The sequence below is a fragment of the Lithobates pipiens genome, unplaced genomic scaffold (genome assembly GCF_037356315.1).
Source record: "Lithobates pipiens isolate NorthernLeopardFrog02 unplaced genomic scaffold, aLitPip1_a1.2 Scaffold_27, whole genome shotgun sequence".
Lineage (NCBI taxonomy): Eukaryota > Metazoa > Chordata > Amphibia > Anura > Ranidae > Lithobates > Lithobates pipiens.
Window position 1 is genome coordinate 21,708,391 of NW_027507788.1, and position 25,447 is coordinate 21,733,837.

At 41.6% G+C, this 25,447-nt stretch overlaps 1 protein-coding gene across 1 annotated transcript in view; it reads left to right on the forward strand.

The window, feature by feature from the left end:
* Positions 1-24,855, forward strand: part of LOC143933120 (cell adhesion molecule CEACAM6-like) — a 47,023-nt gene extending 22,168 nt beyond the window's left edge. Inside the window, exons 5-10 of the mRNA XM_077456059.1 lie at positions 6,999-7,152; positions 11,351-11,385; positions 11,523-11,593; positions 17,300-17,329; positions 17,465-17,529; positions 23,767-24,855. Coding sequence (XP_077312185.1) covers positions 6,999-7,152; positions 11,351-11,385; positions 11,523-11,593; positions 17,300-17,329; positions 17,465-17,509 — 335 coding nt within the window. The 3' untranslated portion in view covers positions 17,510-17,529; positions 23,767-24,855. The remainder of the gene's footprint in view (positions 1-6,998; positions 7,153-11,350; positions 11,386-11,522; positions 11,594-17,299; positions 17,330-17,464; positions 17,530-23,766) is intronic.
* Positions 24,856-25,447: the final 592 nt, after the last annotated feature.

Consider the following 25,447-nt stretch of genomic DNA (forward strand, 5'->3'; position numbering starts at 1 on the left):
GCCTATCACGGACATCCTCTCATACTCGTCCGTAGTATGAGAATGAACGGATGTCCGTGATAGGCGGAACACTGACTGCTGGGAAATTCAGTGTTCCGCCTATCACAGGTGGAGGCGGAGAAGGAGGCGCGGCTTTTGAATTTTAATGTCCGCCGTCTGTCTGCTCGATACGCTGATCGAGCAGTCAGACAGCGGTGACTCGAGTATAAGCCGAGGGGGCACTTTCAGCCTCAAAAAAGAGGCTGAAAATCTCGGCTTATACTCGAGTATATACGGTATTTTGATTTTTATTACCAAAAATATGTAGAAGAATACATATCGGCATAAACTGAGGAAAAATGTGCTTTTAAAAAATAAATAAAAATGATGATATTTATTATAGCAAAAAGTACAAGATATATTGTGTTTTTTTTTTCAAAATTGTCGCTCTTTTTTTGTTTATAGCGCAAAAAAAACCCCACAGAGGTGATCAAATACCACCAAAAGAAAGCTCTATTTGTGGGGGAAAAAAATACGTAAATCTGGTTCAGGTACAGCGTTGCCTGAGAGCGCAATTGTCAGTTAAATTGACGCAGTGCCGTAAGCAAAAAATGGCCCGGTCATTCAGCAGCCAAATCTTCCAGGACCGAAGTGGCTAAATCCAGCACCTAAACAGGCAATAGAGGATCAAGTGCTGAATCCAGTGCTCAATTGTTTTATTTGCAGGTTGCCATCTAGCATTGGTGGGTGTTGCTTTTAGAGAAACACAGACACAAGGATTTTACTAGTAGTAGATAAATAGAACTTTTTTTTTTTTTTTTTGGTGGTATTTGATCACCTCTGCGGTTTTTATTTTTTGTGCTATAAACAAAAAAAAAGCGACAATTTTGAAAGAAACATTTTTTTTTTTACTTTTTGCTATAATACATATCCAAAACAATATATATATATATATATATATATATATATATATATATATAAACTAATTTATTCATCAGTTTAGGCTGATATATTTTCTTCTACAAATTTCTAATCAAATAGGTGCAAAAAATGTAGCTCTAATGAAATGTGTACATCAATAAAAAATGGACAAAAATCCAAAGTCCAACATATTAAAGTGAACAAATATGTGAAAAAAAGGTCTCAAAACAAATCTCTTAATGTGAGTCCCAATATAAAAAACATTAATGGAGATCCTCAATGAAGTAGCAATCTTCAAACGTGCTGAGTAAATGCAAGAAGTGAATAAGGTGAAATACCCTTACCAAAACAGTTGGATCCAGATGTCAGCGACACCGAATCGTATGAGCTTGGATACACAAATGGATGGTTCTCTTTGTTGGATGCAGGAACACAGATGGATGGTTCTCTCCACTGGATACAGGAACCCAGAAACCTCCAAGGTGTCCTTCAACAACTTCTGGGATCCCAACTGGCTTGGAAAGATATTTTTTTCAAAAAGAACACCTCCGCCATTCTCATCAAAATACGATATATGTAAATAAAAAAGAGGGGCGCTCCAAATGGTTAAGGTCAAAAAGAGTAGGTTTATTAGACCAACATAAAAAATATATGATACAAATGAGAATAAAAGTGATCACAACGCGTTTCATCCAAATGGGACATCTACAGGGGCATCAAAGTTACATTATTGTGCATGTTCCAGTGTGTCTATCAACTCTTTTTTTTCAGAATTAATAGACACTCTTAACAGTGATCTGGCATCCAACATTGGAATTATCTTTGGAATTGGAATTGGAAATGCAGTTGTGTTACTTGTGTTTTTTGTCGCTGCGATAGTTTACTTTTTTGCCAGACACAGACAACACAAAAGTAAGTGTAGTACACAGGATAAAGTTACAATTTTATCCTACAACTTTCCGGTTCTAGCTAAATGAAAGTCTTAGATGTGTACAAAGGAGTTCCTGGTACAAAAGTTAATTTCACTTAACGCCTTCCTGGCCAGTCTATAGTACAATGACGGCCGGGCGGGCCCACTGTTGTTCTGGGAGGACATCATATAATGTCATTGTACGGCGCGATCACTGTACCGGTGTTCTGCCAAAAACTGTCCCCCCATTGGATAGTGTCCTCCCCGTACTGTGCAGGCACAGCGCTTGCGCAGTACGAAGGACAGGGAGACTCCGAAAGTCGTCGATGATGAACAGTGCCTGCACACTTGCTAGTACCTTCTGTCCTGAGTCCAGGTTCAAGCCCCACCATGCAAGTGGACATACGGTATGCACTTAGTAACAGGGCCCCTCACGGGCTCGCTTTGCTCGCCACGCTTCGCTCTGCAATTTTTTATTCTAACTCTATGTCCACTTGGATGGTGGGGCTTGAACCTGGACTCAGTGCGCACCATCTTCGGAGACCTTCGGCGTCCACTTGTCCTCCATACTGCGCAAGCGCAGTACAGGGCGGGCACTATCCGGCGGGGGACACTATTCGACACAACACCAGCCTGCTCCCAGCACCATGTGATTGCTGTGACCAATCACAGCAGATCACATGACAGTTGTAAACAATGAATGCCTTCCTTTAATGCCATCCATTGTATACAATTGTGTTGCTCGCTGTGAGTGGTCATAGTGATCACATGGTACAGACAGAGCCAATCACAGCCCATCTGTACTATGTGATTAGCTCTGGCCAATCACAGCTAATCGCAAGAGACACTGAATGAACCAATTTCATTCAATAAAATGGTTGTTTACATTGTATTTGTAATTCTATTCAGACTGTTTTCTGATGCACAATAATGTAGATATTTAATAGAAATTAAAAAAAGATGCGCTGTAAAGAGTCTCAATCAATGAATCCAATCGAAACCATATAAAAAAAAAAGTCCATATAAAACACTTGGAATTCTTGATGTCACCACAGTGTGTAAACACGGACAGGAGAGTGCCTGACCACCGTAATTTAAATCTGCTTACCAGCCAAATCCAAACAGCCTTTTTCCCCATCTGATTCAGCATCCTTGTGGAATCTCACGTGGAAACGATTTTTCTTTGTGGCAATGGCATCGGGCTGGGGAGTATCAGAGCTTCAGGCTCTGAGACCAGAAGAAAAATAATATTATTTTTTGTACTCGGAGTGGAACTTAGAACAGCACATGGATTTATTGATAAGTTCTCCTCTTCCTCTACTATCTCTGAGCCTTGGGCCCTACCAATATTTTCAGATCCAATTTTTACCTTCTTCACAAAGACGATATTCCTTCGGTCCTAAGACACTATCTTCAAGCCACAACTCCCTTTCATCTAACCTATTTGTAATACTTAAAAAAAAAAAAAAAAAAAAGACAAGTGCAAAGAAACATCACCTGGGGCCCTCCGGCCATTCCAGGACCGCAGTATCTATCATGCCTAGTCATGTCTGTTAATATTAGAGCTTTACAATGTCTCATGGGACACGTGGTTCTGTGGCAGCTGGGGAGCTATAGTTTTCAGATCCCTGCTCTAGTACAATAGTTTCATGGATAATCAAGCTGGTTAAGAAGGTGTAAAGGGATAGGGGACTGGAACCCCCTCTTCAGTTGGGCAGCATGCCACCCAGTTGTTTTCTGCTTCTTGGATGGCCAGAGCAGACGTATCCATCGAAACGATCTAAAGGGTAGCATCATGGTCATCCCAATATGCATTTACGAGATGTTACAGAGTAGACCCGGCAGCTTTCTCATCTGTAGAAACTGGCAGACAGGCTATCAGGCCGGCATTTGCCTATTTTTCAAATAAAATTTTTACTATGCATCATCCCACCCATTTCAACTAGTTATTTAGACACAAAGAGGGGGGAAGGGGAAATTGGGACTTTATATGAGGCAAAGAATGTATAGATTCAGCTACCTCCATCCCTGATCAAGTATTGTAGGAAAAATAGGATGGGACTTTGAATGAAGCATAGCTGTAAGCCCTTGTACACACGGTCGGAGAATCCGTCGGAATGTGTCCTATCGGACCGTATTGTCGGATAATCCGACTGTGTGTGGTATGCATCGGACTGATTCCATCCGGATATCCATCGGACCCAATTTTCCAACATGTTGGAAATATTTCCCGACCAACTGGTTTGATCGGACATACTCCGATCATGTGTAGCGAATTTTGACCGGACCAAGTGCCACGCATGCTCAGATCACATTCCTACATCAAAGCTATTGGCTATTAGCCTGAATGTAGTCCCATCGTAACGAAATTACGTCATCACGTTCTGAAAGATCGGATTTTTCGACACCTTAGTCCGACGGTGTGTATGCAACAGTTTCGGACAAGATCTGACGGACTAAATCCGACGGACAAAATCAGACGGATTTGGTTGGCAGAATCTCCGACCGTGTGTACAGGGGCTAAGGTAGGTATGCAAGGACATATCTGAAATTCATTGGCTAGGTATAAGATTTAAGGGTAAACAATAATAACATGAGTAGCAATAATATGAATTAATTATATTCCATATATGTGTATATACAAGCAAATATTATAACAAGGTTTACAATGATAATCAACATTTCATAAAAAAATGCATGATTAAAAAAGACAGAAATCATCTTCAATTGATTGAAGAATGAGACATTATAGATAAAGTCAGGGAGAATTTCAGACGCATGCTTGCAAATGGTAGCATAAAAACGCTCTACGCGTTTCGTGGAGTTCATCCGCTCATCAGGAGCAGTTCCAAGGTTAAAATTATCTACAAAGAGATAAGTGAATGCATGAAGATCAGACAAAATCAACACAAAGGGCAAAGGAATAGAGGGAGGAAGGGAGACTCAGCTCCCCCAAACACTCTTACTTACAATAAGATTATTTCTTAGAAAATAAACTGTTGACAGATAGAGGCGCTGTGAAAAACAAATCTCCTCCGGAGCTGAGGCAAAAATCTCAACGACCACAGCACACCACAGTTGATTGGGAGTGACACATCTAGGGCCCTGTAATCCCATAATAACCATATATAAAAAGTTTTTTTTCCAAAGGACCTCTGTAGAGGAATAGATTAAATAAGTATATAATTATAACTGTGCAGGGACAAGTGAAATGAAGTTACAGTCCAAAAGGTAGTGAAGCCAATGATTAAAATCATTAGGATGAAAGGAGACATATACCGTATATACTCGAGTATAGGCCGACCCGAATATAAGCCGAGGCCCCCAATTTACCCCCAAAAAAACTGGCAAACTTATTGACTCGTGTATAAGCCGAGGGTGAGACATGCCTGTCCATCCCTGTGTGTGTGTCCGTCCATCCCTGTGTGTCCGTCCATCCCTGTGTGTCCGTCCATCCCTGTGTGTCCGTCCATCCCTGTGTGTCCGTCCATCCATCCCTGTGTGTGTGTGTGTCCATCCATCCATCCATCCCTGTGTGTGTGTGTCTCCATCCATCCATCCATCCATCCCTGTGTGTGTGTGTCTCCATCCATCCATCCCTGTGTGTGTGTGTCTCCATCCATCCATCCATCCCTGTGTGTGTGTGTATCCATCCATCCCTGTGTGTGTGTGTGTCTCCATCCATCCGTGTGTGTGTCTCCATCCGTGTGTGTGTGTGTGTGTGTGTGTGTGTGTGTGTGTCCAGCCTACCTGTGTCCCGAGCCTTTGTCCCGAGCCTCCGTCCCGTGCCTTGCCTCCTTGCCTCCGTCCCGTGCCGTGCCTTGCCTCCGTCCCGTCCCGTCCCGTCCCGTGCCGTGCCTTGCCTCCGTCCCGTGCCCTCTTCGTCGGCGCCTCGGCGGCCATTGTAAAATTCAAAAGCTGCGCCGCCGCCTTCGTCTGTGATAGGCGGAACACTGAATTTCCCAGCAGCCTGTGTTCCGCCTATCACGGACATCGTATCATCCTCGTCCGTAGTACGAGGATGATACGATGTCCGTGATAGGCGGAACACAGGCTGCTGGGAAATTCAGTGTTCCGCCTATCACAGGCGAAGGCGGAGCCGGAGGCGCGGCTTTTGAATTATAGAATGGCCGCTGTCTGTCTGCTCGACACGCTGATCGAGCGGGCAGACAGCGATGACTCGAGTATAAGCCGAGGGGGGCACTTTCAGCCTCAAAAAAGAGGCTGAAAATCTCGGCTTATACTCGAGTATATACGGTAGCTAAGCCAAATAGGTTGGATATAATTAGTGTGAATGAATAAAAAACATATAATGTGAACAGTGAAAAGCAAAAGATAGTCCAAAGAACCTATAGTTACCATTACTGAGGTGAGTGAGTGTCAAACAGGATACATTGAAGTTGTGAGGAAATATAGTTCAACCGGCGTGTATCAACTAGTGCAGAGGTGCTCAACCTGCGGCTCTCCAGCTGTTGTGAAACTACAAGTCCCATGAGGCATAGCAAGACTCCGACAGCCACAAGCATGACACCCAGAGGCAGAGGCATGATGGGACTTGCAGTTTTGCAACAGCTGGAGAGCCACAGGTTGAGCACCCCTTAACTAGTGGTACGGTATAGCCGCAGAGACCACCTACGTCACGCTGCAAGATCTAGTTATTTGTCACAGGTATGCTGCCATGGAGGCACCAAGAAAACATAAAATAGTTTCATACTTATGTAATTTTCTTTTCCTGGTGCCTATCCATGGCAGCATACAATCCCAACCTCGGTATGCTATATTACATAGAATGCTGGGAGTGCACTAATCCTTTTCTTAATAATAATAATAATAATAATAATTAATAATAATATTCACTGGTCCTGAGGGAGGAGCCAAGGCGGAGCTTGTCACAGGTATGCTACTATGGATAGGCCCCAGGAAAAGAAAAATTACGGTAAGTATGAAAAAAAATTCTTTTTTTTAGGCTCTCTCTTCACTTTCTGTACTGGAGACAATAGACATCAGGACCAATATCAAGAGGGAATCTCCCAAACAGGGATAGCAATAAAAACCCGACAGAGGTTCTAATCATTCTGTTTTCTATCCAAAAACAATAAAAAGGGTTTTGGCTTTGCATAAACTTTCATCATTTTTTTACCTAACAAAACGAATATTGTGTCACTGTTCTTTTTTTCAAAATTTACAGGCACTCATGAGACATCCAACATTGGAACTATCTTTGGAATTGGAATTGGAATTGCAGTTATGTTACTGTTGGTTCTTGTCGCTGTGTTAGCTTACTTTTTTGCAAGACACAGACAACACAAAAATACGTGTAGTACACAGGATATAGTTACAATGTAAGTAGATTACCCTACAACTTTCCAGTTCTAGCTAAATTAAAGTCTTGGATGTGTACAAAGAGGTACAAAAGTTAATTTCACTCAACACCTTCCCGCTCAGTCTATAGTACAATGATGGCCAATAGGGATGGGCTGAACACCCCCCCCCGTTCAGTTAGCACCAGAACATGCGAACAGGCAAAACATTTATTCGAACACCATTAAAGTCTATGGGACACGAACATGAAAAATCAAAAGTGCTAATTTTAAAGGCTTATATGCATGATATTGTCTGAAAAAGTGTTTGGGGACCTTGGTCCGGTCCCAGGGTACCTGTATCAATGCAAAAAAAAGTTTTAAAAACAGCGTTTTTTTCGGGAGCAGTGATTTTAATAATGCTTAAAGTGAAACAATAAAAGTGTAATGTTCATTTAAATTTTGTACCTGGGGGGTGTCTATAGTATGCCTGTAAAGTGGCGCATGTTTCCCATATTTAGAACAGTCAGACAGCAAAATTGCATTTCTAAAGGAAAAAAAGTAATTTAAAACTACTCGCAAGAATAATGAATTGTCGGCCCGGCAATACACATAAAAGTTCATTGATAAAAAAAAAATGCCATGAGATTCCCCCACAGGGGAACCCTGAACCAAAATTAACAAAAAAAAATGTGTGGGGGTCTCCCCAAATTCCATACCAGGCCCTTATCCGAGCATGCAACCTGGCAGTCCGCAGGAAAAGAGGGGGGGGTAAGAGAGCGCCGCCCCCTCCTGAACCATACCAGGCCACATGCCCTCAACATTGGGATGGTGCTTTGGGGTAGCAGCCCCCCCAAAGCACCTTGTCCCCATGTTGCCCGGTGGTTGTGGGGGTATGCAGGTGGGGGGCTTATCGGAATCTGGAAGCCCCCTTTAACAAGGGGACCCCCAGATCCCAGCCCCCCCCTGTATGAAATGGTAATGGGGTACAAATGTACCCCTACCATTTCACAAAAAAAGTGTCAAAAATGTTAAAAAAGACAAGAGACGGTTTTTGACAATTCCTTTATTAATGTTTTCTTCTTTCCCCGCTTCTTCTTCCATCTTCTTCTGGTCTTCATTCAGCCTTTTATTGTTTCACTTTAAGCTTTATTAAAATCACTGCTCCCAAAAAAAACTGCAGTTTTTAAAACTTTTTTTGCATTGATACATGTCCCCTGGGGGAGGACCCAGACAATAACTTGCATATAAGCTTTTAAAATTAGTACTCTTTCATGTTAATGTCCCATAGACTTTAACGATGTTCCGGCAGCTTTCGGATTTTCCCCGAACACAGCATATTGTTCGGTGTTCTGCAGAACATCCGAACAACCAAAGTTTGGCCTGACCCTAATGGCCGAGCGGGAGCACTATTGTTCTGGGAGGACGTCATAGGATGTCATTGCATTGCGCCTCACACGATGCGATCTGTCACCTGCTGTGTCCCCCAGACACAGGCGATGACTGATTACTGTACCAGCCCGCTGCCAGTACCATGTGATCACTGTGACCAATAACAGCAGATCACATGACAGTTGTAAACAATGGATGGCTTCCTTTCATGCCATCCCTTGTATACAATTATGTTGTTTCCTGTAATTGGTTAAAGTGATCACATGGTACAGACAGGACCAATCACAAACCATCTGTACAATGTGATTAGCTTTGGCCAATCACAGCTAATCACAACAAAAAAAACTGAATGAATCAGTTTCATTCAGTAAAAATAGTTGCTTAAATTCACTGGTATAAGCAATCATATGTAAAAAAAAACAAAAAAACATGATCACTTCTGCAGAGTAGTACAGTGTTACTCTGGTAACATCGTATTGCTCTGGTCACGGTGAGCTAGAAAACAAAAGAAAAAAATGTGATTAAAAAAACAAAATCACCACCACACCTGTTATACGATAATGCTGTACTGTACTGGTGACAGTATATATTTTTAAAAAACTATTGAGAAAAAATGTTTATTTTTTTAAAATTTTTTAATTTTCCAAAAAATTGTGACAAAATATTACAACTTCAAAAAACTTGCCATGCCTCTTACTAAATACCCTGGACTGTCTACTTTCCAAAAAGGGGTAATTTGGGGGACATTTATACTGTCCTGGCATCTTAGGGTCTCAAGAAATTAGATAGGCCATCTGTACATCAGGATTGATCAATTTTCATATATATATATATATATATATATATATATATATATATATATACCATAGTTTGTGGACTCTATAACATAAGAAAACAAGAAAATTTGTTTTTTTTTTTAAAAACATTCTGTCTTTTTTCTTTTATTTAGCAGTATTGAAGTGGTTAAAGGACTTTTTGAAACATTTAACATTTAAACATTCAAATACAGCCAACGCATTTCAGGATAAAAAGCCTCCCCCTTCTTCCAGGCTTGAGGGGGAGATTTTAATAGAAACACAACAGGATGCACTAAGTGACCCGTGTTAAGGTTTGATGAAGATTATCATCTCCTATGAAATAGATGCATGAGTGCTGCCAGCATTGCTGCAGAGGTTGAAGGGTGAGGGGTCAGCTTTCAGACCATACACCACACACTGCATCAAATTGGTCTGCATGGCTGTCGGCCCAAAAGGAAGCCTCTTCTAAAGATGATGCACAAGAAAGCCTGCAAACAGTTTGCTGAAGACATGAAGGTTAAGGACATGGATAACTGGAACCATGTCCTGTGGTCTGATGAGACCAAGATAAACTTATTTGGTTCAGATGGTGTCAGCCAGGTGAGGAGTACAAAGACAAGTGTGTCTTGCCTACAGCCAAGTATGGTGTTGACCTACAGTTCATTGAGGGTACCATGAATACCAACATGTACTGAAGCAGAGAATGATCTTATCCCATCGGTGACTGGGCCTCAGGGCAGTATTCCAACATGATAACAACCCCAAACACACCCCTGACCATTGCCTTGCTAAAGAAGCTGAGGGTAAAGGTAAAGGACTGGCCAAGCATGTCTCCAGACCTAAACCCTATTGAGCATCTGTGGGGAATCCTCAAATGGAAGGTGGAGGAGTGCAAGGTCTCTAACATCCACCAGCTCTGTGATGTCATCATAGAGGAGTGGAAGAGGACTCCAGTGGCAACCTGTGAATCTCTGGTGACCTCCATGCCCAAGAGGGTTAAGGCAGTGCTGAAAAATAATGGTGGCCACACAAAATATTGACACTTTGGGCCCAATTTGGACATTTTCACTTAAGGGTGTACTCACTTTTGTTGCCAGCAGTTTAGACATTAATGGCTGTGTGTTGTTATTTTGAGGGGACAGAAAATTGACACTGTTATACAAGCTGTACACTCACTACTTTACATTGTAGACAAGTGTCAACAAAATATTTACAAAAATGTGAAGGGTATACTCACTTTTGTGAGATACTGTATATTGCGGAGACCCAACAATTCATTACAGCCACGATCGATTTAAATTACTTTTTTCCTTTAGAAATGTCATTTTGCTGTGGTACTGTTCTAAACATGGGAAAATTGCGCCACTTTACAGGCATACTATAGAAACTCCCCAGGCACGATATTTAACCACTTAAGCCCCGGACCATTTTGCTGGCCAAAGACCGAATCACTTTTTGCAATTCGGCACTACGTCGCTTTTACTGACAATTGCGCAGTCGGAATTTCCATCGGAAAAATCTTGGGTGATTTTTCCAACGGAATTCCACTCAAGCTTGGCTTGCATACACACGGTCACACAAAAGTTCTCAGAATTTTCGATCCTCAAGAACGCGGTGAGGTACAACACTACAAGGAGCCGAGAAGATTAAGTTCAATGCTTCCGAGCATGCGTCAAATGGTTTCCGAGCATGCATAGGAATTTTGCGTGTCGGAATTGGTACAGATGATCGGAATTTCCTATCTGAACTTTTTCCAACCGAAAAATTGAGAACCTGCTCTCAATATTTTGCTGGTGGGAATTCCGCCAGCAAAAGTCCGATGGAGCATACACACGGTTTTGCTGGCGGAATTTCCGATTGTGTGTGTGGGGCATTATCCATCTTTATGAGTTTCACAGAACGATCGCTCATCCACTGATATTCTCAGATGGCTGTCCTGTCACTGTACCATTCTAGAGGTTCATTCTGAACACCTTTGCAAAGCATGCCTATATATGCCGCTACTAATGCATTTTACCATATTAGAAACTCACAACCTCTTTTCTTTGCAGGCAACCAAACGGTGCAAACAACAGTGCAAACAATGGTAAGTTCCTACAAACCTAAAATAATGTCTGTGCTCTTACCAATCAGTAAATATACTGTATACATAAATGAATAATTGTTTATTTTACTATTTTTTTAATGATTTGTATCACAATTTAAATTGTTCTTCTTCTCCAGAAGGCCCAGTTTATGAAAATGTAAATGCTCCTCAATCACACACCTCTGAAACTGCCCTGCCTGGAACTCCGGTAATAACTCTGCACTTACCATTTATGTATTGGTTTATGAAAAATAATATATTCAAGATACATTTTAGCTGAATGACTTAGGATTCTTACTTTATAGGCGTCATACATTACAGTTTAAAATATAGTTTGGCATTTATAAGGCTTCTATAATGACTTGTCGTGCCAAAATGCAAGATAGGGCAACATGATTAGACAAGCATGCTGGAAAACCAGCAGCTGATCAACTCCCGGTCAGCGCTCTCAGCCAATGGTTCTGGGGGGGTGGCCCTGTTGTTATGTGGCCCCTTCCTTTCCACGGCTCCTGACGTCACTTTGCTCGCTACTGCTCCTGGGAGATGTGTGTTATCATTTCCCAGGAGTCATTGGGCAGGGCCGGGAGCTTCGTTGCCATCCCAATGGGACGGGCACTTCCAAAGACGATGGTCGTTGTGATGGCAACGTGAGAATTTTACGGCACCGTGAGCCTGTCATACTGCACGTGCACGAGAATGGGCGGTGCATGCTGGTCAGTCAGTTGCACCATATCCCGGAACATTATGCTTGTGGGCTTCATGTGCCCACAAGCAATATGGAAAATGCCAGGACAGCATAATCTAAGTTTCTTTTTGATATAAAAGCAACATTTTTTATAAACAAGTGAGTGGTATATGTCTATGTCATGACCTTAAAGAGGAAGTAAACTCTCCCACTCTGTAATCAAGCCCAAATTGCATATTACTTACTGTTTAAAGAAACTTTAAAAAACTTGTTTCCAGGGGTTAGGCAGCGCCATCTTAACCACTTTCAGACCGGACCATTTTGCTGGTCAAAGACCAGACCACTTTTTGCGATTCGGCACTGCGTCGCTTTAACTGACAATTGCGCGGTCGTGCGGCGTGGCTCCCAAACAAAATTGACGTCCTTTTTTTCCCACAAATAGAGCTTTCTTTTGGTCGTATTTGATCACCCCTGCGGTTTTTATTTTTTGCGCTATAAACAAAAATAGAGCGCCAATTTTGAAAAAAACGCATAATTTTTTTACTTTTTGTTATAATAAATATCCCCCAAAAATATATAAAAAAAACATTTTTTCCCTCAGTTTAGGCCGATACGTATTCTTCTACATATTTTTGGTAAAAAAAATCGCAATAAGCGATTATTGATTGGTTTGCGCAAAAGTTATAGCGTTTACAAAATAGGGATAGTTTTATAGCATTTTTATTAATAATTTTTTATTATTTTTTTTTTACTAGTAATGGCGGCGATCAGCGATTTTTATTGTGACTGTGACATTGTGGGGGACCCATCGGACATTTTTGACACATTTTTGGGACCATTGTCATTTATACAGTAATCACTGCTATATAAATGCACTGATTCCTGTGTAAAGGACACTGGCAGTGAAGGGGTTAACCAGTGGGTGGCAGTGTAGGGGTTAAGTGTTCCTAAGGGTGTGTTACTAACTGTGGGGGGGCTGGGCTTTCATTTAGTGAACACTGATCTCTGCTCCAATCACATGGAGCAGAGATCAGCGTCACTAGTTGCTAGGCAGAATGGAGAAATGCTGTTTACACGGCATTTCCTCCATTCTGACGTCCCGTGAGACGATCGCGGGGATGCCCGCGGCGATTGAGTCTGCAGGTCCCATGACCGGACTCACGGGGGTCCTGACCAGCGCGGGAGCAGGGCGGCATTGAAGATTGGACGTACATGTACGCCAATATGCCTGCCCGTGCCATTCTGCCGATGTACATCGCCGTGCGCTGGTCGGGAAGTGGTTAAGTATTGTTTTCTGAGTCCACAGTGGAGTGTAATTTTGTCCTTACATTGAGCACTTCCTGTACTGTTAACCAAGCCTCCTTCTCAATCCAACATTTCTATGGCAACCCTGCTTCCCTGTTCATAGCTTACTTGTTTATTTCATAGTATTTACTTGTGCCGATTGTCTAATGTTTCCCTTTGTCAGACTTATCAGCTTCAGCTGATAAGACTGCAGTAATGGCCAAGTTTAGACTGTATGTGAGGTCACGTGGTGTGTAGATGGAAGCTCTGAGTGATTAGCAGAGTTCAGTGTCGTGTGCCATAGGAAGTCCTGATAACAGATAGATAAGACATAAGTGTGTCTTAAATCAGGGGAGATCTGGGCATGCTCAGTGACTTCATTCTACAGAACCACAAGAATTACAATACTAAGCAAGTAAGGAGATATCTACAAGCAGTGTTCATTAGGGTTTTTTATGCTGATCTACATGGGACAAAGTTGTGGGGGAGGGTTTACAACCACTTGTGTGTATTATGTGTAATAAAAAAAAAATTATAACATGTCGTGGGAACTCTACTTTAAGTCTTGGGTGTCACCCAAACCCAGTAGGTGCATAGTAGGCAAGTACTGATTTAGGCTAAGGCAGTGTCCCCCTCCCCCCACCCCAATCACACACACAATACCAGACTCCTCTTAGGTAGGTTGTTGAGGTACCCACACTGCATTGCAGGGAAGTGGACTTAAGAACCAAACTATACAAACATTTGTATTTCAGCACAAAATGTGCTTAGAAAAAAAAATATGTTGTGTTTTTCTTTTATTAAGAGAGTGGGTAATCTAATTTATTTCTTATAGTATCGCTAGTCTTTTTTTTTTGTGGGGGGTGGGAGCATTTGAAGTTTATTTGGGTACTGTCACTCTATATATCTTATTTTACTTTTATGTTTGCTTTCTGTTTAGTTAAGTGAGAACTAAATGTTATTAATGAGTGGCATTTTTGCAAAAGAATACGTTCAAGGTAGTAAAAAGGAGCTTCCATAACCCTCAGGAGCCATTAATAGGCCTTTACTCACTTTAAAACCATTGAAAACCATATGTATTTCCCATTGACCTATTGGTTAGACTTTCACTAAAATGGCAAAATGTTTTCGGAAATCGCCATTTTTTTCACTCAAGTTTTGAGGACATGGAAACTCTAGGATCCATTAACAATTCATGTTAGTTTAGCTTGAATTTTGAAAAAAAACAGGTTTACTTTAATAAGGGAGGAAATCCATAAAAAAAAATTTCATGGGATATTTTGTACAGGCATACCCCACTTTTAAGTACACAATGGGGTTTATTTACTAAAGCTAGAAAATCAGGCTCACTTCCACATAGAAACCAATGAGCTTCTAACTTTAGCTTGTTCATTTAAGCTTTGGTAATAAAACCTGGAAGCTCATTGGTTTCTATGCAGAAGTGAGCCTAATTTTGCACTTTCTAGCTTTAGTAAATAAACCCCCATTGTGTACTTAAAAGTGGGGTATGCCTGTATACTTGTTTCACTTCTTAACCACTTAACCTATTTTTCAAACTTGTTTACATGTTACAATCATAATTTTTTTGCTAGAAAATGACTTAGAACCCCCCATTGTATATTTTTTTCAAATACCCTAGAAAATAAAATGGCGGATGTTATAATACTTTTTGTCACACCGTATTTGTACAGCAGTCTTTCAAGTGCATTTTTTTTGGAAAAATAAACTTTTTTAAATTAAAAACAAGACAACAGTAAAGTTAGCCCAATTATTTTAATACTATGAAAGATGATGTTTCGCTGAGTAAATTGATACCCAACATGTCATGCTTCAAAGTTGCGCCCGCTCGTGGAATGGCAACAAACGTTTTCCCTTAAAAATCTCCATATGCAACGTTTAAAAAATTCTACAGGTTGGATGTTTTGAGTTACAGAGGAAGTAGAATTATTGCTCCCGCTCCATTGATTGTGCGGCGATACCTCACATGTGTGGTTTGAACGCGGTTTTCATATGCGACCGCTTCTTACGTATGCGTTTGCTTCTGCGCATGAGTTTGGCGGGATGGGGCAGGTTTACATTTTTATTTTTTTTTCTAATTTATTTTACATTTTATTTTTTATTTTTACACTGTTCTTCTGAATGTAAACATCCCTTGTAATAGACAAAAAGCATGACAGGACCCTTTTAAATATGAGATCTGGGGTCAAAAAGACCTCAAATCTCATATTTACACTAAAATGCAATAATAAAAAAGGAAAAAGATTTCCCTTTTAAGACCTATGGGCGGAAGTGGTTAAAGTGTAAATAAACCTACAACAGTAAAAATCAGTCTGTATATGCAGTAAAGCATGCCTGTTTTACTCTTTTGTTTATCTTGGGAGGGTGCCTGTGATCAGCACAGGGCCAATCGGCACTGTCCAAATAGAGGGTCAGAATGAAAACTCCTCCTACAAACTTTTACCAGACACAAATAAGTCACAATACTGCTCCCCAGATGATGCCTGTTTAGGAGAAACGCGTCGGGAAGGGCTCGTTGATGCCACTGCGTTGCCAGATTTTATTTCCATGCTTGTATTTGCCTGTAATATGTGAGTACCCATTTATGCTTTTAATGTTAATAAAAGTTTTAAATGGTATTTCACTATGAGGCTGTATTTTCTTTTTGGCCTATAATATACGTGGAAGAATCTCTGTCCTCAGTCACCCCAAAAGGTGGATATCCATTTCATCTATTTTTGCATCTCTCTGTCTACTCTGGTACCCATGAGAAGTTACAAGTTTTGCCAGCTGTTTTTTCGTGTGGATTTACATTGATAAACTTGTGTGACTCACTAGGTATATACCTAACTGGGTCCATTACATCTGGTAAGCCTCCGCTCAAGTGGTGGTGGATTTCTGCAAAGCATTCACTGAAGTCACTATAACTTCTCAAGATATTGCACTTTTCCACCATATTGTTTCACTTATGGACTCTTAACACGTTCACCTTGGTGGATATACGTATATCAATTTTTATTATTTTTTTTATTTTTATTTTTTAGTATATTTGGATATAGTGTTGTCTAAAACATAGAATCATTAATAGTGTTAATTTATGCGGATACTTTTTTTTTTTTCACTATTAAAGTTGATTATATTATTTACATTGGTAAAAGATTATATAGATATAGTCATATATATAATCTAAGCGCTGCACCTTTTTTATTATTTCACCATTTTGTTTGTTGCAGTAAGTCTGCGGTGCTGGCAGCTATTATTTATTTGTTGTTTGTGGATAGCGCGTTTTTTTTCTCACTTTAAATACTGCTGATGAGAAGAGGTATTTAGCTGTATATTTTTACTAACATAATTTAATTTCCATGTTCCTTGTACTGTGCGAGACCAGATATAGTGAATGCAGGGTCCTGGGTTTAGTAACACTGTAAAGTTCCAATTTTGTAAAGTTTATATGTATTTATTTTTTATTTTATTTTTTTATTTTTATTTCACAAATACACATTGAATACAGCATGCACGCATCAGCACGTTTGACAGAACATTACGGGTTTTCTTAATAGAGACAACAAATCAGAAGCTGTTTACTTTCAGACTCTGATTTAAAGCTTGTACAGCTCATCCAAACCAGCAGACAGGGAAAGCGAGAGAAAAGGAAGGGATTAGTTACTGTTTCAAAATATCAATTTCTCTTTATTTATAAATTTTATAAAACAATTAAATATAAAAAATGCAAGCAAATGAATGTAAGATGTCTGATCGCACATTTTCTGTCGGAAATTCCGACCGTGTGTACAGGGCATAATGCTTGAGGAGGAAATATAATTTGTTAAAAAATCACCTACTGCAAAAAATGCTAACATAATATTAAAATAAATTCTGTAAATTTTGACATTTGTTATTTGTTTTTCCAATGTATTATTCATTTTGGATGCTTTATTTTAAATGCAGGTGCAAGCAACCCAAGAATCTCACTATGAGGTAAGTATTGTTATCACTAATATTATTTTTGTTTTGTTTTTTGGTATTTCCAATATAATTTTAAATCAGACATTTGCTCTGAGATTTTGCACATATGCAGTCCAAGTAAACTCATCAATTTTTTTCTTTAAACAGCAATTAACTCATAGGGACAGAGCCATATACAGCACCCTTGTATGAAAGGCTGGGAAGCACTAATGGTAAGACGTTAGAACATGTTTAATGAATATATATTAAAGTCTATCTCAAGGCATTTTTTTTATTTTAGTCCCTGTGAAGTCCATTTAAGAAATGCCACAGATGGCAAAAAAATATTTAATGGGCCGCTAACCAATCCCCACTCTACCAAAAAGAAATTTAAAGTTTTATCTAGTTTTAGGGTCGGTTCACACAGGGGCAACCCGTCAGGTGACTTAGCCGCCTGACAAGTCGCGTCCCGCTCTATGCAATGGAACCGTTCTAATCGGAGCGACTCAAGTCGCTCCGACTTAGAAAAAGGTTCCTGTACGACTTTTGGGGCGACTTGCATTGACTTCTATACAGAAGTCATTTCACAAGCCGCCGCTAAAGTCGGATCCCGGTCGCCTGAGGCAGTCGCGCTGCAAGTCGTGCTGGCTCAGTGTGAACGGGCTCTTAGGCTTTACACATTTGTCTAATGGTTGCGTGACAATACTAATTGGTTCTTTTTCTCTATAAAAATAAATGATTTAAAGCCTAGTTAAAGAGTTTTTTTTTTGTTTGTCTTTTAAACACCCCCTTGTTGTTTGCACATAATCCTATATCAATCGGCATTATTGTTAATGTAGGTTTTGTAAAGGTTATTTATTTTAAAAACATACTTTGCAATCCCCCCTGACCGCACTCCTATCTTCAGTGTGGGCAGCTGAAGCCCAATGGTATCTCGTAAAGGGGATACGGTGTTGCTGTATACCCAGCATGATCTCCTGATCTTGCGTATGCGCATAAACGACGGATACCATGATGCTACAAGTGGCAAAGGTGCCTTGACTCCTGGGATTGATGACACTTATTTCCCAGGAACCAATCGGTGGGTGGATATGATGTACCTTGTAGCGGCAAGGGACTGCGGAAGCAGAGGTTTATAACAAAGAAAAGGTTATTTGCACTGCTGAAAAAAAAAAAAGCAATGAGAATATAGGAAGTGATTACGAATGCCGGGGGGTTGATAAAATGTCTGGAACTCTGCTTTAAGTATGAAGTGTGTCCTAATTTTAGGCAGCTTCTCAATGACCTTACAGATCAGGAGAAAGGGTTTGAGCTGACATTCCTTCCTTTAGAAGAGAACAACAATTTTTCATACCAGGCCAACGTCTATGATCAGCCCCCTCTTTGCCTATTCCCTCTTCACCCTCTGGTCTATGATCAGTTCTTTTTCTACATCTTCTACCAGTGGACCATAATACTTTGTCAGTCTTCTCTCCTCCAACCCCTCAGATACAATTGGTTCTACTCTCCTCCTTGTCCATGATCACCTCTACCTCATTCCCACCAGCTACCATCATGCTCAACCTCACCTATTCTTCCAATGGTCCATGGTCAGGTGAGGTCACACGTTGTCTTCTCTATCCCCTGCCTCGAGCATATCCAAAGGTCTCCTCTCTCTCTCTCTCTCTCTCTCTCTCTCTCTCTCTCTCTCTCTCTCCCTGGCCCATGGTTTCTGCATTCTCTTTCTTGCTTTTGCTTTGCCTCTTTCCTCCATGGTCAGTTATAGACATGTGCAGAGTAAAATATTTTGTTTCGGAATTTCGTTTTCGTCCGAAAACTTAATTTATTTAGTTACTCCCGAAATTCGTTTTTATTTATTTCGTTTTTCGTTCAAAAATTGCATTCGTCCGAAAATCCACATGAATTACGGTCGAATCTGTCTTGGAAGGCTTATGGTGTCTGTCGAATGTATAAAGAAGATTCGACGGAGCTAACTATATAGCATACTTTAGAACCCTATTAAAGTGTATGGGACTCCAACGTTCAAAATCTAAAGTGCTAATTTTAAAGGCTAATTTGCAAGTTACTGTCCTAAAAAGTGTTTGGGGACCCGGGTCCTGCCCCAGGGGACATGTATCAATGCAAAAAAAAGTTTTAAAAACGGCCGTTTTTTCGGGAGCAGTTATTTTATTAATGATTAAAGTGAAACAATAAAAGTGTAATATTCCTTTAAATTTCGTAGGGGGGGGGGGGGGGGTTGTCTATAGTATGCCTGTGAAGGGGCTCATGTTTCTGGTGCTTAGAACTGTCCCAGCACAAAGTGTCATTTATGCAGGAAAAAAATTCCTTTAAAATCACTTGCAGCTATTATGAATTGTCGGCTCCGTAATACAGAGAACACTCATTGAAAGTCATTGATAAAAAAATAAATAAATAAATAAATAAAAAAGCGTGGGGGTCCCCCAAATTCAATTACCAGGCCCTTCAGGTCTGGTATGGATATTAAGGGGAACCCCACGTCAAATTTAAAAAAAAATTGACGTGGGGTTCCCCCTAAAAATCCATACCAGACCCTTTATCCGAGCACGCAACCTGGCAGGCCGCAGGAAAAGAGGGGGGGACGAGAGAGCGCCCCCCCCTCCCTCCTGAACCGTACCAGGCCACATGCCCTCAACATTGGGAGGATGCTTTGGGGGTCTGTGACCCCTCAAAGCACCTTGTCCCCATGTTGATGAGGACAAGGGCCTCATCCCCACAATCCTGGCTGGTGGTTGTGGAGGTCTGCGGGCGGGGGGCTTATCAGAATCTGGAAGCCCCCTTTAACAAGGGGACCCCCAGATGCCGGCCCCCCCCCTGTTTGAAATGGTAAGGGGGTACAAAAGTACCCCTACCATTTCACAAAGAAAGTGTAAAAAATGGTTAAATAAAACAAACACACTTTTGAAAAATTCCTTTATTAAAAATAAAAAAATAAAAAAAAGATTCCAGCGGCGGTAATCCACTCTTGCTATCCAGCGACGGACGGTCAGCTCTCCAGCGATGGCTCATCTCATCCAGCGCAGCGAATCCATCCTTCTTCTGTCTCCGTGGAGGAGACACTGCAGGCATTCCGGCGGCTGACGTTTCTTATATACGGAGGGCGGGGCCACCCGTCACCTGACCCCGCCCCCCTCTGACGCAAGGGGAAACCCGGGGTTCCCCGTGACGTATGAGTGACCCCGCCCCCCCTCTGATGTAACGGAAACCTGCCTGTGTTAGAGGGGGGCGGGGTCAGGTGACGGGTGGCCCCGCCCTCCGTATATAAGAAACGTCAGCCGCCGGAATGCCTGCAGTGTCTCCTCCACGGAGACAGAAGAAGGATGGAGGATTCGCTGCGCTGGATGAGATCAGGGGCCAGGATCTGGGGGTCCCCTTGTTAAAGGGGGCTTCCAGATTCTGATAAGCCCCCCGCCCACAGACCTCCACAACCACCGGCCAGGGTTGTGGGGATGAGGCCCTTGTCCTCATCAACATGGGGACAAGGTGCTTTGAGGGGTCACAGACCCCCAAAGCATCCTCCCAATGTTGAGGGCATGTGGCCTGGTACGGTTCAGGAGGGAGGGGGGGCCGCTCTCTCGTCCCCCCTCTTTTCCTGCGGCCTGCCAGGTTGCGTGCTCGGATAAAGGGTCTGGTATGGATTTTTAGGGGGAACCCCACGTCAATTTTTTTTTTTTTTTTGATGCGGGGTTCCCCTTAATATCCATACCAGACCTGAAGGGTCTGGTTATGGATATTTAGGGGGAACCCCACGTCAAATTTTTTCTTAAATTTGAGGCAGGGTTCCCCTTAATATCCATACCAGACCTGAAGGGCCTGGTAATTGAATTAGGGGGACCCCCACGCTTTTTTTTAAATTTATTTATTTATTTTTCTATCAATGACTTTCAATGAGTGTTCTCTGTATTACGGAGCCGACAATTCATAATAGCTGCGAGTGGTTTTAAAGGACTTTTTTTCCTGCATAAATGACACTTTGTGCAGGGACAGTTCTAAGCACCAGAAACATGCGCCCCTTCACAGGCATACTATAGACAACCCCCCCCCCCCCCTACGAAATTTAAAGGAATATTACACTTTTATTGTTTCACTTTAATCATTATTAAAATCACTGCTCCCGAAAAAACGGCCGTTTTTAAAACTTTTTTTTGCATTGATACATGTCCCCTGGGGTAGGACCCGGGTCCCCAAACACTTTTTAGGACAGTAACTTGCAGAATCTTTTCTCTCTGTCAAATCTTTTTTCTCTGTCGAATATTTTCTCTATATAATCTTGGACTAATAGAGGTAAGGTTAGGCACATTCGACCACAGGTTCTATAGACACAGATTGTTGTCAGAGTCATGTCGAATCTCCTATTCTATATCGAACTGTTGTAACAATAAAAACGAAAATAAAGCATTTATTTATGTCGGATCTTTCGTTTTTCGGATTTTGTGCTTTCGTTATCGTTTGTCAAAACGAAAACGAAAATAGCTGAAATTCGGACGAAAACGAATGCACATGTCTAGTCAGTTACTATTTCGCCTTGTCAACCTCTCCCAGTGTTATATAATTAGGTGCTGTCACTCTGTCCTCTATACTCCCTTCCATTAATGACCTGTCATACACTGTTCAAATTTCAAATCTTGGCCGGTTCCTACTGAGCCAGCCTACATTCAAACCATTAATGGGCAGGCTGAATGTACCAAATTTATCGATCAATCAATCAACTTTGGTACAATCAGCCTGCCGAATTCTCTTATAACTATTGCTAGTGGCTACTATACCCACTAGCGGGAGTAAACAATTGCTTGGCAGGAGGTATTCCCCTGTCAGCACTGTCTGTATTCATGGTTGCAGGAAAGAAATGTGCACCATGTATGGCCTGCCTAACAGCTCACCTCATTTATGCCCCCCTGGTTCACAACCGGTTGCTGTTTTGCCTTCTTTATTTGTATTTCTGTCCATCTTCAGCCCCTTTCTGTTTCCTGTTTTATTCTTCATGGTCCACACTCTGCTTCTACTCTATCTGCCTTATATTGCTTCACTCTTATCCATGGTCAGGCAATGCTGCACCCCCCCCCCCCCCCCCCATAATAAATGTAGTGCTTAAGTCGGAACTTCACTCTCTCAATGAACAGTGACTATTTTTAATCCTTATGCTGCTAGCTTTAGTAAATAGATAGGAAAGTATATCATGTTTACTTGTTTTACATTTCTTCAGTTACTTCCTGGTTTCCAGGTCTAGGCAAAAGATGTGATACATCCCAGGAGTCTTCAGGAGGGGAGGAGGAGTTTTCTCAGCTAAAACACATCCTCCTGCCTGCATGCCTGAGCTAAGGACATATGGATTCCAGGAAGTAAATGCTACAGGAATCTGCCCTTACTCAAGATAACCACGCTCCAGAAATGCTAGGGGGTATTTTTTTTCAAAGTGATTTCTCAGCAGAATAAAGCATGGAGACATGGATGAATTGGGGGGGGGGGGGGTGCTTTGAATAATAAAAACATATTAAATAGCGTTTTTGGTTTGTGGTGTTCAGATGCGGTGTAGTTCTGCCTTAAGCATTTAATATGTATTCATCTTAACACTGTCAGATTGGGTAGTAACAGTGGTGGCCCATCCATTAAGGCCACTGCTCCCTCTATCACGCCACCCCAGTGGCGGAGATGTTTTTTTGAAGCACCCAGAGGCTCTAATAGGCTTAAAAATAGGGTGGATTAGGAGCGCAGAGCATTGCGCTCGTAGCCCAGCCAAATGTGTTTAAAAAGCAAATGAATATTCGCTTTTCTAACACTGAACCATCTCTCCATCAATCAGGAAGTGCGGTTCTAATACTCGTCACCTGATTGACTGAAAGGACAGACGCTCCTATTGGACGCCTAGCAGGAAGAAAGACGAGATGCATGGAGGACACAGCCCACCGCTGCCTGACCTGCTGCCTGTCCCACAGCTCGCCGCCATCACCTGCTGCCAGACCGACCACCGAGATGGGGTAAGTGCTGGTCAGACAACAAGCAGGTGGGGGAGTCACAGTGGCTGCATTTGATGGGCACAGTGGCTGCAATTGATGAGCACAGTGGCTGCAACTGATGGGCACAGTGGCTGCAATTGATGAGCACAGTGGCTGCAATTGATGGGCACAGTGGCTGCAATTGATGAGCACAATGGCTGCATTTGATGGGCACAGTGGCTGCAATTGATGAGCACAATGGCTGCATTTGATGGGCACAGTGGCTGCATTTGATGGCACAGCGAGGCTGCAATTCATGGGGGGTTTTTCAGTATTTTTCTGAATTTTTCAGTTTGTTTGCATCCCCCCCCAAAAACAGTGTGCTGAATTACCACAGAACAAAAAATATTCATCCTAAACTAACCATTTCACAAGTAGGCATATGCTTGCGAATATACAGTATATAGTGTGTGCGTGTTTTGTGTATTTAACTGTTTGTATTTTTCTATTTGTCTATAGGTTTTCCTTTGGGATTATTCTCAACTAAACAACTTGAAGATAAGATTTATCATATGTCACAGGATATACTGTATGAAACAGAAGGCATTCACCCAGATCATTGTACCCCTTTTCAACTAGCAATACTTACCAGCTTTGAATATCCAGAAGTAAGATATGATACATCAACTGAAACATAACAACCAAAGTGCACTCGATCGTAATAACAATTATAGTGGTAATGCACCAACAAGTGGCACACTTGCATCAAGCCCATCATGTATCCATATGGCTGTAATCAGATCACCAGTTTTCAATTCACTCCAAATTCAATTCTCTGGCCTAAGGGAGGTAGGAGAAGTGGAAACGTGGAACTGTACAAAAGGGATATATCGAAGAAAGGCCATATCCAGGTGGAGTCACATAAGTTTCATGTATTCCAGCTCATGCAGCTATAATGGAAAATATAATGGAAGCTATAATGGAAAATCCAGGTTTATTTCCCTGCCCAGAGCCACAGGTGCTGTGTAGAGACACCCACAGAAACCAATGTCTGTACATTGGTATACGGCTGTACTTCATTAACATGTTCATGCATACAGATGTATACCACTGGGGGAGCAAACAGTCACCCAAAACTACAATTCCATATTGAAGGATAGTGCATATATATGGTGTATGAAATCATTATCTATACAAATGCTGCCAGTGCTGACCACCTTCTGGAAAATTAACAAAGTCCAAAAACTTGGGGAGCTGCATTTGTCTTACTATAAGGAGCAACAAAGTGCAGAACTTTTTTTTTTAGCATCCCAAATGGCCCCTTGGGGTCAGGGACCCTGGGCAGATGCCCATTTTGATTATATTAAAACATGCTACTGTGTAGAGTAATGTTAAAGGGTGGAGTTTTAGTATTACACTGCAGGCAAGGGTTAGTTAGTTAGCAGGGTCAGGTTGTTGCCAGTTAGTTATGGGATAAATGTTGGGGTATATTGCTAGGCAAAACTGTTTACATTATATGTGTGCAGATAAAGTGTTAACGTGTATATAAACCCTAGCGATGAACCTATTCTCCTCCCCTTTGGTCTGTCAAATATACATTTGAAAGCATTTTGTCATATCTGTTCATTAATTGCAAAACATTACCTAATGATCATGTCTAAAATTCATACAGTATCTGCCCTGTATACACTTCCTGTGTTATCTCAAGGAGTCTAATTAGCCTTCCTAGTTCATATTTTGGAGTACAGAATAATTAATGTCTAATGTTGTTGAGATAAAGATAGTGTGAGGGTTTGACCAGTTTAGCAAAAGACAACTGGGCAAAGCTTCTGCCACACAGTCCACCAATATGTTATGTTAACAATATATTTAACCACTTTCAGACCGGACCATTTTGCAGGCCAATGACCGGACCACTTTTTACGATTCGGCACTGCGTCGCTTTAACCACTTGAGATCCGCGCTATAGTCAATTGACGGCTACAGCGCGGATCTCCTTTTCCGGGACTACGTCTATTGACGTCATCCCGCGTACGAGCGGCCTGCGCGCGCCCTGTGATCGGCGAGTCCATGAGACTCGCCTGATCACCGATCCGTGCAAGGGGTCGATCCCAACCCCTTATCACGTGATCAGCTGTCAGCCAATGACAGCTGATCAGGTGACATACCGTATATACTCGAGTATAAGCCGAGATTTTCA